The sequence below is a fragment of the Tachysurus vachellii genome, chromosome 9 (assembly GCF_030014155.1).
Source record: "Tachysurus vachellii isolate PV-2020 chromosome 9, HZAU_Pvac_v1, whole genome shotgun sequence".
Taxonomy (NCBI): domain Eukaryota; kingdom Metazoa; phylum Chordata; class Actinopteri; order Siluriformes; family Bagridae; genus Tachysurus; species Tachysurus vachellii.
The window spans coordinates 224,265-239,264 of NC_083468.1; the positions used below are offsets into that span (position 1 = coordinate 224,265).

Sequence of the window (15,000 nt, forward strand, 5' to 3'; positions counted from 1 at the left end):
TGGATCCTGGACTTCCTGAATGGGAGACCTCAGTCAGTCTGGATCGGGAACATCTCCAACACCACCACACTGAACACTGGAGCCCCTCAGGGCTGTGTGCTCAGACCACTGTTATTCACCTTGCTGACTCACGACTGAGCAGCAACGCACAGATCGAACCATATTACCAAGTTCGCCGATGACACGAACGTGGTGGGTCTCATCAACAAGAACGATGAGTCAGCATACAGAGAGGAGGTGCAACAGCTAACTGTCTGGTGTAGAGCCAACAACCTGTCTCTGAATGTTGATAAAACTAAAGAGATGGTTGTTGACTTCAGGAGAGCACAGAGCGACCACTCTCTGCTGAACATCAACGGATCATCTGTAGAGATCATCAAGAGCACCAAATTTCTTATTCTTTAGTGAGGACAGCTGAGAAGATCATTGGAGTCTCTCTTCTCTCCCTCACAGACATTTACACCATATGCTGCATCCGCAAAGCCAACAGCATTGTGGACCTCACACACCCCTCACACACACCACACACACTGTCAAAGATGTTCCTTCTTTGGTAAATAACTTCACTGACACTAATTAGACTGAATTAATGAGACTCTCTCTCTGTATTTATCATTTCATCTCTGAGAACTCTGATTGGTTGAAGCTCCTCATCTGAGACTGAGGTATTCATCTAGCGGAGAACTTCACCTGGTCACTCAACACCAGCTCCATCACCAAGAAAGCCCAGCAGCATCTCTACTTCTTACGAAGGCTGAGAAAGGCACATCCCCCCCCACCCCCCCATCCTGACTACTTTTTACAGAGGGACCATTGAGATCATCCTGAGCAACTGCATCACTGTCTGGTTTGTGAACTGCACCATCTCAGATCACAAGACCCTGCAGTAGATAATGAGGACATCTGAGAAGATCATTGGAGTCTCTCTTCCCTCTATCATGGACACTTACACCACACGCTGCACCCGCACAGCCAACAGCATTGTGGACCTCACACACACTCTTCACCCCACACACCCTCACACACTCTTCACTCCACACCCACCTAACACACACTCTTCACCCCACACAGATCTCACACACTCTTCACCCCACACACCCTCACACACTCTTCACCCCACACCCACCTAACACACACTCTTCACCCCACACCCACCTAACACACACTCTTTACAGCACACACTACTCACACACACTCTTCACCCCACACACCCTCACACACTCTTCACCCCACACACCCCTCACACACACTTTTCACCCCACACCCACCTAACACACACTCTTCACCCCACACCCACCTAACACACACTCTTCAGTCTGCTGCCATCTGGAAAAAGGTACCAAAGCACTGAACTGTACTGAGCACAACACACACACACACACATCACTTGTATGGACTGCACAGACCTACACCAAATACACACACTTCCATTATACATCCATCAACCTGTTTACATGCTGTTTTACACAGTTTTTGCTCTTTACACATTCTGTCTCACATTTCAGTTGATTGCACGATACTTTACATTATCTCATGTAACTGCTGCTATAACACTGTGTCCCAGTCCAGTATTACTGCACATTTATAACATTTTCCTGATCCTGACAGATCTCAGTTACTTTCTTACTCATTTGTTCCTGAATTTCTTTGGATCGCTGCATGATGTGTAGCTTTTGAGGATCTTTTGGTCTCCTTCACTGTCACTCAGGTCTTATTTAAGTGATGTATTGATAGTGAACATGTGTGACAGTAATCAGGTGTGGGTGTGGCTAGAGAAATAAACTCAGGTGTGAAAAACAACAGTTATGTTTTAACAGGGGGGCAAATACTTTTTCACACCACTGTAAAGGTCTTTCTCTCTCTCTCTCTCTCTCTCTCTCTCTGATGATCTAATCAGTCTACAGATGATCCTCAGGCTCTAAAAACCTACTCATTGTGTTTCGGAGCCATTTTAGCTTTTACACTAATCGCTCTTTTTGACGTGTTTCGTGTTTTTTGGCTAATTATCTTTTAATGCTTTATTTAAAAAAAGCACCACTTTCGTACAGCTCACTGATTTCTACAATACGTTTACAAGAACAAATTAGTGAGAGGAAATAGCAGACATCTCCACTCCATAAACCTCAGAGAGTCTTCAGAAATAGAACAGGTGTGGTGTTGGGTGAGAGATGGATCAGAAGATTCCACCTCAGGTTCCTCACACTGTTCTCTTTACCGGTAAAGGAACATTCTGATCTACATGATCATCACGTGTATTGTTCATGTTCGAGGCTCCTCTCCAGTGATCTTCACCTTGTAAGAGCCTAAAGACTTCATCACTAATCTATAGCCATCAAACCATCTTCATCATCACAAAGCTGCAGTCAGAGGTCACACTGTCCACTTCAGCGTCTTTCATCCACTTCACACTCTGAGATAAAAACCTTCACAAATCTGTTACAGGAAAATAAAAATAAAATGAAACTCTATTATTTCAGTAATTAATTATTCAACTGTAATTACTGTTAATAAGACAAGGAGAGACAGATGAGACCTGTACAACACATAGAAATAATGTTCATCTGTCTGTCTGTAAATCTGTCTGTCTGTGAATCTGTCTGTCTGTCTGTCTGTCTGACTGTGAATCTGTCTGTCTGTCTGTCTGTGAATCTGTCGGTCTGTCCGGCTGTCTGTCTGCCTGTCTGTGAATCTGTCTGTCTGTCTGTGTATCTGTCTGTCTGTCTGTGAATCTGTCTGTCTGTCTGTCTGTGAATCTGTCGGTCTGTCCGTCTGTCTGTCTGTCTGTGTATCTGTCTGTCTGTCTGTTTATCTGTCTGTCTGTCTGTGAATCTGTCTGTCTGTGTATCTGTCTGTCTGTCTGTCTGTGAATCTGTCTGTCTGTCTGTCTGTGAATCTGTCGGTCTGTCCGTCTGTCTGTCTGTCTGTCTGTGAATCTGCCTGTCTGTCTGTCTGTGTATCTGTCTGTCTGTCTGTCTGTTTATCTGTCTGTCTGTCTGTGTATCTGTCTGTCTCATTATGTTCTGAGATAAAAATGCAACACTGACTTAACAGCTCTGTGTGTGTGTGTGTGTGTGTGTGTGTGTGTGTGTGTGTGTGTGTGTGTGTGTGTGTGTGTGAGTATAGACTCGGAACAACTACCTGACCACTAAACAGGAGGTTGAGAAACTGATGAACAGAGTGAGGTCTGCAGATCAGGACCAGAAACCACCAGGACAGTGGACCATGGAGGGCTACCTGTACATCCAGGAAAAAAGTATCTCTGTCTGTCTGTCTCTCTGTTTGTCTTTCTGTCTGTCTCTCTGTTTGTCTTTCTGTCTGTCTTTCTGTCTGAGTCACCACATTGTGTTTGTTCATGATAATAGACAGGTATTTATATTAGTACAGGAAGCTCTGTGTTTAGGTTGATGAACTTTCTCTCTTTTATTTCATGTTCATCTTTCCATATCTTCACTACTATGTTCTCAGCTTCTAACACAAGACACACTCTTGGAGATAATCAGTGATTCAGTAGAAGTGTGTGAGTGTGTGTGTGTGTGTGATGGAGAGATGGAAGAGGAACACTGCCCCCTGCTGGTAAAACTGTCACCCCCCCTGTCTGAGTCACATATTTAGAAACTGAACACAGAGAACGTTGATGTCTGATGTTCTTTTCCAAACATCATAAATGTTGATTTTTATTGTAAATCTGTACTGCAGTGAAACACAGAGGTCTCCATCTTGAAGTAAAACATTCATAAAGTTGTAGTTAAAGAACCCGTAAGGAACCCAGAAGGTGCCTGTCTGTAAACTCACAGCGGTGTCACTGCAGACTGGAGACCAATTATTCTCTCATTGTAATATCTGGATGACGGCGTATTCCAGGCTCACGATGGGATTCTGTGATAGACTCCGGTTCCCTCGTCACTCTGACCTGGATGAACGATTACTGAAGATGAATGAGTGAATGGATGAAGTAACTCAGAGAGAGTCAGAGAATCTGTGGTGAGTGAGAGGAACGAGAGAATGAACACATTCTCTCTGATGTTTTAGGACCTCTGGGCTGCTCCTGGACTCGACATTACTGCACTTATGATAAAGCCAGTAAGACCTTCAGCATGACCAACACAGAGACCAAGACCACCAACAAACAGGTGACGTGCTGAGAGCTTGAGCAGATTAGATGTGATGTGTGTCTGTCGATCATCTTACATTTTACTAAACGATGGAACTTCAGCAGAAACACACTGATAATAATGTGTTTCTATCACAGAGCTGATGTTCAGGTAAAAAATGAAATACTAAGTTAATTATTAAACCATGACTTTGATTTGACTATAAATGTCTTATTTTATAAGCATCTGAATTTGTTTATTGTTTATTTACTCAAACAGTGAGATCAAACTTATAATAAATGTCTTCTGACTCCTGAGAAGTTCACTCACTGTTTTATTTATCATGTTTTACACTTTAGACTCATTTTTGCTCACTTAAGGGGTGCCATTATTTTTGGAGCTGACGCTGTTTATGAATGTGTAAGTCTGGTTGTTTAAGTAGCAGTGAGTTAATCAGTGGTTTCTGTTCCTCGGATTCTCTCTGGGTCACAGAATGACGTGGTGTTAAACTCAGCTGAAGTCTTCAAGCTCAAGTCGTGTGTGAGGAGAAAAACCGACTCCATCGACAAACGTTTCTGTTTCGACATCGAGATGGTAGAGAGGTGAATAAATCACCTGTCCACACACACACACACACACACACACACACACACACACACACATACAACAACACACACACACATACATCAACACACACACACACACACATACACATCAACACACACACACACACAAATACACATCAACACACACACACATACACATCAACACACACACACACACATACACATCAACACACACACACACACACACACACACATACATCAACACACACACACACATCAACACACACACACACATACAACAACACACACACACACATACATCAACACACACACACACACATACACATCAACACACACACACACACAAATACACATCAACACACACACACACACACACACATACATCAACACACACACACACACACATACACATCAACACACACACACACACACATACAACAACACACACACACACACACATACATCAACACACACACACATACACATCAACACACACACACACACACACACACACACACAAATACACATCAACACACACACACACACACACACACACACACACACACACACACACACACACACACATACAACAACACACACACACACACATACATCAACACACACACACACACATACACATCAACACACACACACACACAAATACACATCAACACACACACACACATACACATCAACACACACACACACACATACACATCAACACACACACACACACACACACACACATCAACACACACACACATCCACACACACACATCAACACACACACACATCAACACACACACATATCAACACACACACACATCCACACACACACACATCCACACACACACATCAACACACACACATACACACACACACACATACATACATGCACACACACATACATAGATACACACATCAACAAACACACACACACATACATACACACACACACATACATACATACACACACATATACACACGCATACACACGCATACATACACACACACTCATAAACACACACACACATTTACATACACAAATACAGATGAACACACACACACATATACACACACACACACACACACACACACACACACACACACACACTGGAGACTCCTTCACACATCATATACACACACACACACCATGATCTGTATGATGAATGTGGTCTTGTGTCTGTTGAATCGTTGTGTTTTTTCTGTAATTTCTTTGTTTTATGATGATGTAGAGATGCTGTGTGTCGTGGAACTATTTTCAGTCCCCTGCAGTTTTTCTGTAAAGTTCGGTATGTTACACTGTGTGTGTGTGTGTGTGTGTGTGTGTGTGTGTGTGTGTTTGTTTTTATGTTCATCAGATCACTCTTTTTTATCTTTTATTCACATTTCTCTAATTCTAAACAAACACACTTGGGTTTTTGTTTTATTAAATTCCACTCGATCTTCTGTCTCTTGATGAGGTTCTCAGGAGGTGTTGAGGGCACTAATGAACACTGCACTGATCTCAGCTCACCTGCAAATCATCTCCTCGTCTATAATTGGTTTAATTTAGTGTGTTTTTCTCATCATGTGATTGTGTTGTGGTTCACAAAGACTCCCTTGACACGGCGAGGGTTAAAATCACGGTTTGAGAGTCTCCGTGATTTCGGCTCTAATTTGCACCTCTCAGTCTGCAGCGAGGAAAAACACAGTGAGGCATCAAACTGGCTCTTCATATTAATGAGCAGTTCAACAAACGTAAAAAGCTCCACGTTCACGCCAGAGAGACGGAGGGCCGTGTTTTCTTCTGCCTCTTTAATCATACAGATTATTAAACAGAGTGAAGTACAAACAGTTTGTAACTCGTGCTCAGATACTGAACGCTGAAAATCTAAAATGTACATCTGTGAGGAGACACGAGGACACGCTACAACTCAGGACGTGTTAATGGGAACAGAAAAACTATCAAATCTTTAAGGTGTTAAAAGTGGAACTAATGAGTCACAATGAACTGAAATTAACCCTGAGAGCTCATCAGTGTGACGCGAGCAGTTCACACCTCAGAGACGTCTCACAGCTCATTAGCTCATTTTGAAGGTGTTTTTAATCGTCTGCACCTTTCAGCTCACCTTGTGTGTGTGCGCATGTGTGTTTGTACGTGTGTGTTTGTGTGTGAATGTGTACGTGTGTGTGTGCATGTGTGTTTGTTTGCATGTGTGTGTTTGTGTCCATGTGTGTGTGCGTGTGTTTCTGTGTGTGTGTTTCTGCGTGTGTGTTTGTGTGCATGTGTGTGTGCATGTGTGTTTGTGCGTGTGTTTGTGTGTGAATGTGTATGTGTCTTTCTGCATGTGTGTTTGTGTGCATGTGTGTGTTTGTGTCCGTGTGTGTGCGTGTGTTTCTGCGTGTGTGTTTGTGTGCGCGTGTGTTTGTGTGTGAATGTGTACGTGTGTTTGTGTGCATGTGTGTTTGTGCGTGTGTTTGTGTGTGAATGTGTACGTGTGTTTCTGCATGTGTGTATGTGTGTGTGTGTTTGTGTGTGTATGTAGGTGTGTGTGTGTGTGTGTGTGCGTGCGTGTGTGTGTCTGTGTGTTTGTGCGTGTGTTTGTGTGTGAATGTGTACGTGTGTTTCTGCGTGTGTGTTTGTGTGCATGTGTGTGTTTGTGTGTGTGTGTATGTAGGTGTGTGTGTGTGTGTGCGTGCGTGCGTGTGTGCATGTCCTTCAGAGAGAAAGAGAGACTTATTAGCGCCTCCTGTTGGCTGAGATGTGTTTAATCTCCACTCTCACTTCCTGTGGGCATCAGATCCAGTTCCTCTGGTGATTCATGGATTTTAATCACAGACTGAATAAATGATTCATAAAGAGAAATAAAACTCTGAAGTGTAGAAGACACAGAAACACTGATCCCTGCTTTAATGAGCAACCTGCAGTGTGTTTACTTCTGTACTGATTTGTTCTCCAGGACCATCAGGTTCGAATCATTTTAAACATGAATCTGTAGATGTTTGAGATCATGTTCTTATGATAAATAATTACTTTAATGATCTACTTTTTTTTAGTTGTGATCAGAGTTTGTTCTGCTGATACACCAGTCTGATAAATAAACAAACTGTTTGTGTGTGTGTGTGTGTGTGTGTGTGTGTGTGTGTGTGTGTGTGTGTGTGTGTGTGTGTGTGCAATAGACATGGTATTATCACTTTGCAGGCTCTGTCTGAATCTAACAGGAGAATGTGGCTGGAGGCGATGGACGGCAAAGAACCAGTGAGTTTTACATCATCAGCTACATTCACCTGTTCCTCCTCATGTTCCTCTCCCTGTTCCTCCTCATGTTCCTCTCCCTGTTCCTCTCCCTGTTCCTCTCCCTGTTCCTCCTCATGTTCCTCCTCATGTTCCTCTCCCTGTTTCTCTCCCTGTTCCTCTCCCTGTTCCTCCTCATGTTCCTCTCCATGTTCCTCTCCATGTTCCTCTCCATGTTCCTCCTAATGTTCCTCTCCCTGTTCCTCTCCCTGTTCCTCTCCCTGTTCCTCTCCCCGTTCCTCTCCCCGTTCCTCTCCCTGTTCCTCTCCCTGTTCCTCTCCATGTTCCTCTCCCTGTTCCTCTCCTTGTTCCTCTCCATGTTCCTCCTAATGTTCCTCTCCCTGTTCCTCCTCATGTTCCTCCTCATGTTCCTCTCCTTGTTCCTCTCCATGTTCCTCCTCATGTTCCTCCTCATGCTCCTCTCCTTGTTCCTCTCCATCTTCCTCTCCCTGTTCCTCCCCATGTTCCTCTCCATGATCCTTTCTCTCACTCTGCAATTTATTTTCCTGGGAATCAGACTGAGGTTATTTGTGTCTCTGCTGTTGTTGTGTTATGGTATGTTGTGGTGTGTGTTGTATAATGGTGTATTGTGATGTGCTGTGTTATGTTATGTTGTGATGTGTGTTGTTGTGTTTTGTGTTATGTTGTGTTTTGTTGTGTGTTGTGTTGTGATTTTTGGGATATGGGGTGCTATGTTTTGTTGTGTTGTGATCTGTGTTGTTGTGTTGTGATGTGTGTTGTGTTATGATATGTTGTGTGTTGTGTAATGTTGTGTTGTGGTGTGTGTTATGTTGTGTTATGTTGTGTTATGTTGTCGTAGTGTGTTGTTTCCTCTCAGCTCGTCAGTACAGTATGTAGATTGAGCTTTAATGATGTGTTCTTTATCCCAATCGACACGAGCTCCTGCAGTGTTCCTGAGCAGAAGAAAAGCTCTCACTGAAGAACACTGATGCATTGAGTGAAGATGTTCTTCTGCTCAGCACTGCAGTGTCTCATCTAATCTAATCTAATCTAATCTAATCTAATCTAATCTAATCTAATCTACTTCTTTACAATTTAAAACATAAATAGTTTTTAATTCTGAGCTGAAGTGTGTTTACTCTTAGTGTTTTATTTCTTGTGTTAGATCTACAACCTACCTGCAGTCCTGAGCAAGAAAGATGAGAGTAAGTACACCATCCATCCATCCATCCATCCATCCATCCATCTTTCCATCTCTACATTTACTTTTACATTTACACCATGTGACAGACGCCCTTATCCAGAGCGACGTACATAAGTGATTAAGTCTCTATCATTGACTACATTAATGCTGGTTCACTAAGTTACATACTTAAGATACCATGAGTTTAAAACATTTGTTCAAGTTACAATGAAAAAGTGTCAAAGTTTTTTTGTTTGTTTGTTTTTTTTAATGCAAAAAATAGGGAAAGACGTGCTAGTTGAAGTGTTTCCTGAATAAGTAGGTCTTCAACCTCTAGGGGAAGTTCATTCCACCACCTTGGTGCCAGAACAAAGAAGAGTCTTGTAGTAAACTTACCTCTTACCCTGAGAGATGGTGGGACCAGTGGAGCAGTGCTGTAGATCTGAGGGTGTGAGGTGCAGTGTGAGGAGTGATGAGGGCTTTGAGGTAAGAGGGAGATGGTCTGGTTTTGGCTTTGTAGGCCAGCATCAGTGTTTTGAATCTGATGCCTTCAGCTACAGGAAGCCAGTGGAGGGATCGCAGCAGTGTGGTGGTGTGGAGAACTTTGGCAGGTTGAAAACAAGCCGTGCAGCTGCATTTTGGATCATTTGCAGAGGACGGATTGCGTTCATATGTAGACCTGCCAGTAGTGTGTTACAGTAATCCAGTCTAGAAATGACAAGAGACTGAACAAGTACCTGAGCAGCCTGTGTGGACAAAAATGGCCGAATCCTTCTAATGTTGTAGAGAAGAAACCGACATGAGCGAGTCACATTAGCAACATGAGAGGAAAAGGACAGTTGAGTGTCCATGGTTACCCCAAGGTTGTGAGCTGTGGCTGAAGGGGAGATCAGATCATTGTGCAAGGATATAGCAAGGTCATGACCTGGGGATGAATCACCTGATGATCAGCAGTTCAGTTTTGTTAGGATTGAGCTTTAACTGATGAGAAGTCATCCATGATGAAATTTCTGTCAGACATGCTGAGATCCGGTCAGAAGCTGTGGTATCTGAGGGTGGGAAAGAGAAGATAAGTTGTGTATCATCATCATAGCAGTGGTAAGAGAACCCATGTGAGGAAATAACTTCACTAAGAAAGTGAGTATACAGGGAGAAAAGAAGAGGACCAAGTACTGAGCCTTGTGGGACACCATTCTCAAGCTGATCCACAAATCCCAAGACTCCTGAGGGTGGATAAGAGAGTCTTGTGGTTGACCACAAGACTCTGGGTGTGTGTTCATGGTGTGTGTGTTCACTGCTGTGTGTGTGCACTTTGGATGGGTTAAATGCAGAGAACGAATTCTGAGTATGTGTCACCGTACTTAGCCGTATGTCACGTCACTAGGTTTCTTTAGGATGGGACTAACCCTTGCTCTCTTGAAAAAAGTTGGTACCTGACCAGATGCTATGGATCTATTGATGATAGTGGTAATGAAGGGCAGAAGGTCTTGTGAGATGGTCTGGAGCATAGTGGAAGGGAGTGGATCCAATGGGCAGGTGGTAGGATTGCAGGACTGGATGAGATGTAAAATCTCTTCTGCTGCTACGGTTGAGAAATGCGACAACGAAGGTGTAGGGGAGTCCATACTCTGAGATGTAAGTGCAGTCGGGGCTGAAGTGAAGGTCCGGCAGATTTCCTCAATCTTCTCATGGTAGAAAGAAGCAAAGTCTTCTGCAGTCAGGGAGGATGAAGAGGGTGGAGCCAGGTTGTTGAGTAGAGAAGAGATGATGTTGTGGAGCTTACGAGGGTCATGTGACGAAGCTTCAAGCTTTTCCTTGTAGAAGGACGTCTTGGCAGAAGTCTCATCTGAGGAGAACTTGGCCAGGAGTGTACGGTAAGAGTCAAGGTCTGCATCAAGTTGTGATTTCTTCCACTTTCTCTCTGATGATTTTAGCTCTCTTCGATTGTTGCGCAGCACATCTGAAAGCCAAGGAGCAGAACAAGAAGTTTTCTTGGGTTTCTCCCTCATTCATATCCACATCGCCCTCATTCATCTCCTCAGTCACTACACACCTGCTCTAAACCTCAGAATATAGTGTTAAATGCACTTTTTATTACAGTGTTTGTTGTAGTGTTATTCAGTTGTTTGTTGTGTGTGTTTTTGCTTTAATGTGTGTAACAATGTTTGTGTTTCTCTGTGTGTTTAATCACAGCTCATCTGAACCGAGCAGGCTTTAATTTTGTGAGGAAGTGCATTAGCATGGTGGAGGAAAGAGGTGTGTGTGTGTGTGTGTGTTAGAGAGAGATTTAATGACTATATGCCCTTTTATTCTTATATGTTTTTTCTTCCTCAGGCATTAACACTATGGGACTGTACCGTATCGGAGGAGTGAACTCTAAAGTGCAGAAGTTGATGAACTCTGTCTTCTGTAATACGTCACACCTTCTACACATTTTTCTTGATTTAATGTGTCACGTGAAACACACTGAAATCTTCACCCTTAACTCTACAGTGTGGTGTGTGGATAATTTGGGGGGGCGTGGCTATGCAGGAGCCTGGTTTGTGATGTCACAAAATACAGATGCTATATGCTATGCTAGCTAATTTATAACTTAGTAGTACATTAGGCAATAATGATGTCATGGTTGTTATGGTAATGCTGAAAGCCCACTTGTGTGACTAATGAGCTAGTTCTCTTTCAGTTAGTTAAGTTAAGGTTTTTAGGGATGTGAGAAGAACATTAAGGTTGGTTTCTATTTTGAATATTTATGCATATTCATAGATTGTGCTGTTTGTTGTGACAGTAAAGGTGTAGATAAGATCCTCTGGTGTATTTCAGAGGTGATTAGCCGTTAGCTCAGTTCAGTTTGTCAGTGGCTGCAGACGGAGAAACTCCTGCTGAGCTTCTAACTCACATTAATGCACTACACTGTTTAGGACCATCTGCTGGTCCATGGAACATGAGCTTCTTGTCTGTTTCCTGTCACATCACAAAGTCTCCACTAATCGACCTGCGGGTGAAATAAATCTCACAGATTACTAATACATCTGCAGGCCTTTGCAGCTCATTGGCTATTTTTTTTGGTGACATATCACTGTAAATGTTGTTTTTTTTATTTATTTATGATCTCTTTCAGCACCTAAAGCTCCAGCAGACATGGACCTAGACCCTGAAATATGGGATAATAAAACCATCACTAGCGGACTGAAGAATTACCTCAGGTCAGATTGTCTCTTTTATTGCATACACACTGCCATTATCGACGGTGTGAGCAATGCATTCTGGGTAATAACATGCAATAAGAGACAGTGATCTTAAATGACACTGGGGATTAGATTTTATTACATTACTGACTGTAATGCCTCTGCTTGTCCACAAGGTGTCTCACTGACTGTAATGCCTCTGCTTGTCCACAAGGTGTCTCACTGACTGTAATGCCTCTGCTTGTCCACTAGGTGTCTCGCTGAGCCGCTCATGACATACAGACTCCATGAGGATTTCCTTGCGGCTGTCAGTGAGTCTTCGCATCACTTTGCATCACTAAAATAACTAAATAAAATTAGTGATAAAATAAAACTGATTGGTAAAATATCTGTTGTTATAAATGACGTTTGAGGTCAATGTGCTTCAGTTAAAGTTTCAAGAGTTTAGTTTAGTTTAAGAGGGTGCCAATACTTTTGGAGCTGAGTGTATTTAAATGTATATTAAAATAACATTTATTATTAAATGTGTGTGTGTGTGTGTGTGTGTGTGTGTGTGTGTGTTACAGAATCAGATGATCAGAATTACAGAGTGTGTTCTGTTCATGTGCTGGTCCACAAACTGCCTGAGAAAAATAAAGAAATGCTGCAGATTTTAATAAAACACCTTCTTACGTACGTCTGCTTTCATTTACCTCGTTTCTTTTATCTATATTTGTTTTTTATTAGGATTTACATTAGTGTTCTTATTCTGCTTATTTTGTGTGTGTGTGTGTGTGTGTGTGTGTGTGTATGTGTGTGTATATGTATGTGTGTATGCGTGTGTTTTTGTGTGTGTGTATGTGTGTATGTGTATGCGTGTGTTTTTGTGTTCCTGTGTGTGTATGTGTGTAGAGTCTCAGCTCACAGTAAGACTAACATGATGACGGTATCGAACCTTGCTGTGATCTTCGGCCCCACACTGATGCGCTCTCAGGAGGAGACTGTGGCTGCCATGATGAACATCAAGTTCCAGAACGTGGTGGTGGAGATCCTGATCCAGAACTTTGAGAAGGTTATTTATCTAAACCATCACCACCTTCCCGACACCACACTGAATATTACACTCAACATTAAAGCAAGCTGAGATACTGAGAGAGTGTGTGTGTGTGTGTGTGTGTGTGTGTGTGTGTGTATACAGATCTTCCACCAGACTCCAGACCCCAACATTCCCTTGGCACAGCTCCACACTCGGCCAGAGTCACGCAGGAACAGAGCCATCTGTCTCTCCACAGGATCTCACAAACCCACACAGACACACACACACTCGTTGTGTGTCACTGATGCTGACAGTCAGTTACCTACACACACACATACACATACACACACACACGCAAACACAGACACACATGCACACACACAAAAACACAAACAAACACACATGCACACACACAAACACACACACAAACACACACATACACACACATAGAGTGATGGATAGATGTCGTAACACCTGGAGAATACAGGAGACAGATATTTTGATGATAAATATAAAGTGGATTAGTTGTTAGCTGATGAACAGATGGAGTGATAACTGGTTGTGAAAGTGAAAATTAAAATAAAAGAATAAAGGGAGAATAGATGATAAAGTTTGATAATAAACACTGAGTGTGTGTGTGTGTGTGTGTGTGTGAGGAGAGTTTAGTGTATTTTATTGTGTGTGTGTGTTTAGGTGACACATTAAGCAGCAGTTCCTGCAGCACCACGATGGGCAGCGTGGACTCTCTGTCGTCTCACTGGTCTGAGCAGAACCTGTCCAAACTGAGCTCCTGCGCTCCGTATAAAGAGAAGCTGTATCCATCCACTGTGTCCCCCATCGGGCCCCGGGGCCAAGACCCCTCCTCCAGGGGTGACGTGGGGCGGGCGGATGGAGAATCGGACGACTCGTACAGCTCACCTGCTCTGAGGAAAGTTCACAGAAACAACACACACAGCTGTGGAGCTGCAGTGAGATCTGACCGGATCGGCTGTGTAGCGGCACCAGCACTGCAACACACTAACGGTACCAGAACTGAACCTCAGTAACCTTCACTTCACACACACACTACACATGACACAGACACACACTAATCACTACACAGACTCTATACACTACATACACTACACACACACTACACACACTACACACACACTACACATGACACAGACACACACTAATCACTACACAGACTCTATACACTACATACACTACACACACACTACACACACACTACACATGACACAGACACACACTAATCACTACACACACTCTACACATGACACACACTAATCACTACACACACACACACACTCTACACATGACACACACTAATCACTACACACACTCTACACATGACACACACTAATCACTACACACACTCTATACACTACATACACTACACACACTCTACACACTCTACACACACACACTTTACACACTCTACACACATTACACCCTTAGTGTTGTGGTATAATGAGTTCTAGCTAACTCTTGCCTAATTCCTCCATCATTACAGTACATTAGCTCTCTGTGTGTGTGTCTGTGTTTGTGTTTATTACAAACATCTGTGCTTATAAAAAACCAGAAAATATGTTTACTCTAAACTCAGAAGTGTTTGTGATGCTGATGAACTCCATCACTGAATAAACGAGTAAAACTGGAGGAGTTTAAAACAGAAATGTTAATCTGCAGCCGTTCCAC

The 15,000-nt window shown here is 42.9% G+C and overlaps 1 protein-coding gene across 4 annotated transcripts in view; it reads left to right on the plus strand.

The window, feature by feature from the left end:
* Nucleotides 1–15,000, plus strand: part of LOC132851757 (rho GTPase-activating protein 42-like) — a 65,619-nt gene that overhangs the window by 42,498 nt on the left and 8,121 nt on the right. For 3 of the 4 annotated variants that reach the window (XM_060878748.1, XM_060878747.1, XM_060878750.1), the window contains exons 8-21: nt 3,124–3,253; nt 4,030–4,130; nt 4,584–4,693; nt 5,914–5,970; nt 7,841–7,919; nt 9,082–9,121; nt 11,293–11,355; nt 11,434–11,508; nt 12,218–12,302; nt 12,537–12,595; nt 12,851–12,956; nt 13,176–13,335; nt 13,462–13,612; nt 13,993–14,322. In XM_060878748.1, coding sequence (XP_060734731.1) covers nt 3,124–3,253; nt 4,030–4,130; nt 4,584–4,693; nt 5,914–5,970; nt 7,841–7,919; nt 9,082–9,121; nt 11,293–11,355; nt 11,434–11,508; nt 12,218–12,302; nt 12,537–12,595; nt 12,851–12,956; nt 13,176–13,335; nt 13,462–13,612; nt 13,993–14,322 — 1,546 coding nt within the window. The remainder of the gene's footprint in view (nt 1–3,123; nt 3,254–4,029; nt 4,131–4,583; nt 4,694–5,913; nt 5,971–7,840; nt 7,920–9,081; nt 9,122–11,292; nt 11,356–11,433; nt 11,509–12,217; nt 12,303–12,536; nt 12,596–12,850; nt 12,957–13,175; nt 13,336–13,461; nt 13,613–13,992; nt 14,323–15,000) is intronic. The other variant, XM_060878749.1, reaches the window with a different exon arrangement.